This window comes from Lupinus angustifolius, chromosome LG15 (genome assembly GCF_001865875.1).
Source record: "Lupinus angustifolius cultivar Tanjil chromosome LG15, LupAngTanjil_v1.0, whole genome shotgun sequence".
NCBI lineage: Eukaryota > Viridiplantae > Streptophyta > Magnoliopsida > Fabales > Fabaceae > Lupinus > Lupinus angustifolius.
Window position 1 is genome coordinate 4,825,745 of NC_032023.1, and position 4,828 is coordinate 4,830,572.

Consider the following 4,828-nt stretch of genomic DNA (forward strand, 5'->3'; position numbering starts at 1 on the left):
CGAAAATTGATGCATAATACCATATTTATTACAAAATTTATCAAATAAATGGTTTTCAAATTCGCCACCATGATCAGATCGAATATATACTATCTTATGATTAAACTGGTTTTGGATTTGCTTGACCAAGTTTTTGAAAGACTTAAAAGCATCGCTCTTGGATGAGAGAAATAATGTTCGTGTAAATCTAGAGAAATCGTCACTAATTACTAAAGCATAAAAGCTACCACCAAAACTCATAACGTGTGATGGTCCAAACAAGTCCATATGGAGAAGCTCCAAAGGTCTTGTTGTGGATATCACATTCTTTTTTGCTAAAGAGTTTTTAACTTGTTTACATCTTTGACAAGTGTCACAAGTTTCTTGAGTTTTAAAATCAAGTTTTGGCAGCTCATCAACCAAACTATTTTTAGACAATTTATCAAGATGCTTTATCTGAATATGAGCGACACGCCTATGCCAAAGCCAAATGTCATAAGGCTCAAATTATGTGTTTCACGCCTCCAACTTTCTCCATATTCTCCATAACCCTATTTCCAATATTTCCTACATTTCAACCATGGATATGATTTCCATTCTTTTTGGAAAAGGAAAGTTTTGTAACCATTCTAGTTTGAGATTTTTCTTTGATTTGCCATAACTTTTGCCTAAGGTTTTACTGAAACTCTTAGCAGGCTCTTTTTGTAATCCACTTGATGCTTATTTAGATCTTTTGAATATTTTTTGGAAAACTACCATTTCCCTAGTTTATTGGTGTTTTTTGAAGGTGTTGTATTTTTTGAATAAGCTTCTTTCATATTATCTCATCTCAAAAGGGGCAACTAGGGATATCTTCATTGGTGTTTGGAATAACAAAGAAGCCTTGTGTCATAACCGTGATCTTCTTGAGGATACACGCCGCATGGGATTTGTTTACATCATCCTCCTAGAAGAATGCCCAACAGTATTCAAAAATGCGTGATCAATGCACAAACTTCTCTTTTTTTTTTGTTTTTTTTTTGTTTTTTGTTAGTTTTTTGTTAGTTTTTTGAAAGGTCTCTCAAGCATAATACTTCTTTATAACATGTGAATTTACAGAAAGAGGTAGATCATTTCACCACAAGTTGTCCTTCTTAAGCACCAGATCCCCCTCTTGAAAGTAGCATGGTCGAACTTTCTTAGCATAAGCTCTCATGAGTCTTTTCTGGTATAGTTGACTATGACGTATAGTAGCTAACTTTTTTCTCTTATCATGTTCAGCGAGTCGTAAAGCGCTTGGATCCATTCTGATTCTTTCAGTCCTGATTTTGCCATGATTCTGAGTGACGAAATTTCTACTTCAATATGGAGCACTACCTCCATCCCATACACTAGCAAGTATGGTGTTGCCCTAGATGATGTATGTACCAAGGTGCAATACCAACATAGAGCAAAAGGTAATATTTCATGTCAATCCTTGTATATCACCACCATCTTCTGAATAATCTTCTTAATATTCTTGTTTGCTACTTCTACTGCTCCATTCATCTTAGGGAGATAAGGCGAGGATGTATGATGCTTGATTTTCAATTCACTACACATCTCGGTCATCATCTTATCGTTCATGTTAGTGGCATTTTCCGTGATGATTTTGCTTGGTAGCCCATATCTACACACCAACTCCTTCTTGATTAATCGGAGTACCACTGTCCTAGTCACATTGGCATATGAACATGCCTCAACCCACTTCGTGAAGTAGTCAATGGCTATGAGGATGAAGCGATGCCCATTAGAAGCTTTTGGTTCTATTGGTCCAATCACATCCATTCCCCACATGGAGAAGGGCTAGGGTGTTGAAAGGACATTTAGAGGATTTGGTGGAGCATTGAATATGTATGCATAAATTTGACACTTGTGGAATTTCCTGAGATAAGCACAATAGTCTATCTTCATTGTCATCCAGAAGTAACCTTCTTTGAAGATCTTTGTAGCCATAGCATGTCCATTTTCATGAGTTCCAAACGAGCCTTCGCGCACGTCCCTGATTATCATCTCAGTCTCTTTCTCTTCCACGAATCTAAGGAGTACCATGTCATGATTCCTTTTGTAGAGAATATCTCCACCTAGAAAGAAACCCATGGCTAGTTTTCTCAAGGTTCTCTTGTCGGTCTCTAAGGCACCAATGGGATACTCTTTTTTCTAGATGTAGACCATGATGTCACGATACCATGACTTCCCATATTTCTCTACTTTTATTGCACAACAATGGATTGGTTGATCTTTACTTTCTCTACACCAACTTATCTGTTATCCTATATCAGAATATGCTAGAAGTTGATCTGTTCAAAGTGCTCAAACATTCTATGGATGTACTCCTTGTAAGGTACTAGCTTGTTGTCATGGATCTCCCATTCTTCTTTCAACTGATGGATGACTAGGGCAAAGTCGCCAATGACGTCTAAAATTTTAACTTTTCTTTCCAACGATGTCCGCAAACCTAGGGCACATGCCTTATATTTAGATATATTGTTGGTGCAGTGAAAGCATAACCTGGCAGTAATATAAGTGAAGTTGCCTTCTGCAGATACAAGTACGACTCCTAGCTCGTGTTCGAGTGCATTAGAGGCCCCATCAAATACTTGTTAGGTATTGGTGAAAGAATACTATCTCACTCTAATCTCACATGCAATTCTCTATGCATATATGACATACAAAGAATACGAAAATATGTGTTAAGCGAGGAAAGTATCAGCGTAAAATGAATGAATGAATGTGTTAAGCATGGTGTAAAAACACAGTTTATATAGAAAAGCTATTTTGCACCCAATTAATCTATTATGTTGTTTGTTAATCGATTAACGGACTGTTAGAGACTAACTGAAATCTGTTTTTCAGTTATCTATTGAAACTGTTAAAAATTGTTTTCATGTTAATCGATTAAAGCTTCACTTAATCGATTAACTAACATATTTTAAGTTAAGATGTTAATTGGTAAACTACCTATATGTTATGCTTACCAACTCTACATGTTTTGCCTTTATGTTATGCCTAAAATGCACAAATAGCATGTATGATTAATGCATGAACATATAATAAACTACATGGCATATCACATGTAAATGATATGATAGTTTTTAGACTTTGTGAGATTTGCATCTAGGTTTACCTAATCAACACTCAATAACTCAGACACATCTAAGACTCTAGTCTAGACATGAAGCTCTTGAATCTTTGGCATGCTGATTTGTTGAGTTGTCTTTAAGCTTTCACTAAGTCCTTTGTCTTGATCAAAACATAGGCAAGCTTAAGTGCTCTCTTGACATATTGCACTTTCAATCTCCCTCTTTTTGATGATGACAAACTCAACACCAAATTTGTTTTGATGCATAGCTTGAAGATGATCACAAAATGCATGGTTGTTGATTTCAAAGTTAAAGCACATATCTAGTCAACGGAAGCTTAGTATTATTTACAACCTGCACACATTAAACAACAAAACAACCTTTCTCCCCCTTTTGTCATTATCAAAAAGATAAACTAAATGAAATTTTGGTCAAAATTAAGAAGAGATATGAAGTGAACTCAAACTGTAATTAATCAATTAATGTTGGGAATGTAATTAATTAACCAGTTGATGAAATGATTGATCAAGTGCATACATTTACCAACATTTAATCAACTAAAACAACCTGTCAATCGATTTAACCAACAAAATACAGCAATATGACAGATTTAATGGCATGAAGGGTTATATATGAACCAATCAAGCATGGAATGATCAAGCATTTACATTATAGAATTGAAACAGTAGGCTCAATCAAACATAAGATATATATATATAACCAAACATGATCAAGATCCATTAAACATGCAATCATGCAATATTTGACATATATAAGGAAAATGAAACCATAGGAACAATTTAAGTTCAAATGGCATGCATATCAAGTCATAAAGTTGTAGAAATAGTAGATAGTTAGAGTTACAATCCAGAAAGTAAAGAGAAAGATATGTCTCGAAATTACAAAGCAGCATAAGTCCTAAAAAATTAGCCATATAGAAGGACTAAACCTAGGGAAATCTAAGATCTAAGGCCTTCTAAACTAGGGATGTGGAGGAGGATCTCTGTCATCAGGTACGGTCAGACTACTATCACCTCGGATGAGGAATCTCAGCTTCGCAAACTCTGCACAAAACCTCGCGTTCTGTGCCTCAGCAGTGTTATGGACAAAGCTCCTCATAGCCTGATAGTGGTTATCGATGTAAGCAACCTAACGCTCCTTAAATTGTTCCAAATCAGTATGGTAGGAGTCCTTCAAAGACTAAAAGTGTAAATCCATACTGTTGTTCAACCTTTGCTCCATGGCATCCAACTGAGCTAATCCAAAGGATGATTCCTACGACGCAGTCTGATCCTCATCATCAAATAGCTCCAAATCCACTATAGTAAAATCTTCTTGGTATTGCCAAGTACTTCCATACTTGTAGATACCCATCTTGTGGATAAGGCTTTCACCAACAAGATGATCTTTGTTAGAAGTCTCTGTGATGATGGTGTCAGATACATCAATATGCATATAGTCAATAATTCTTGATATAAAGATACTGCAGGGCAACAATTTGGATTGCAATGTAGAGACATTATACATGACCTTCAAAATTTCTTCAGGCCAATTAACCATTATATTCTCCTTCACAACATACATAAATTTCAGATCATTAATAGTAGGTTGTGTGTGATTAGTGTTCCTCTGAATCAAGATGTACACAATCAAATAGTGAAGCAATCTATTCTCTACCGATAAAGAACCAGCTTTAGTCAGTACTCCCTGGACATACAAATGGGGACCTCTCAGACATGATTTATATA

At 35.7% G+C, this 4,828-nt stretch overlaps 1 protein-coding gene across 1 annotated transcript in view; it reads left to right on the forward strand.

Annotated features, from left to right (window-relative positions):
• The window catches only part of LOC109327658, a 3,113-nt gene extending 1,818 nt beyond the window's left edge, over window positions 1-1,295 (forward strand). The window contains exon 2 of the mRNA XM_019560828.1: window positions 1,240-1,295. Within this exon, the coding sequence (XP_019416373.1) occupies window positions 1,240-1,295 (56 nt within the window). The remainder of the gene's footprint in view (window positions 1-1,239) is intronic.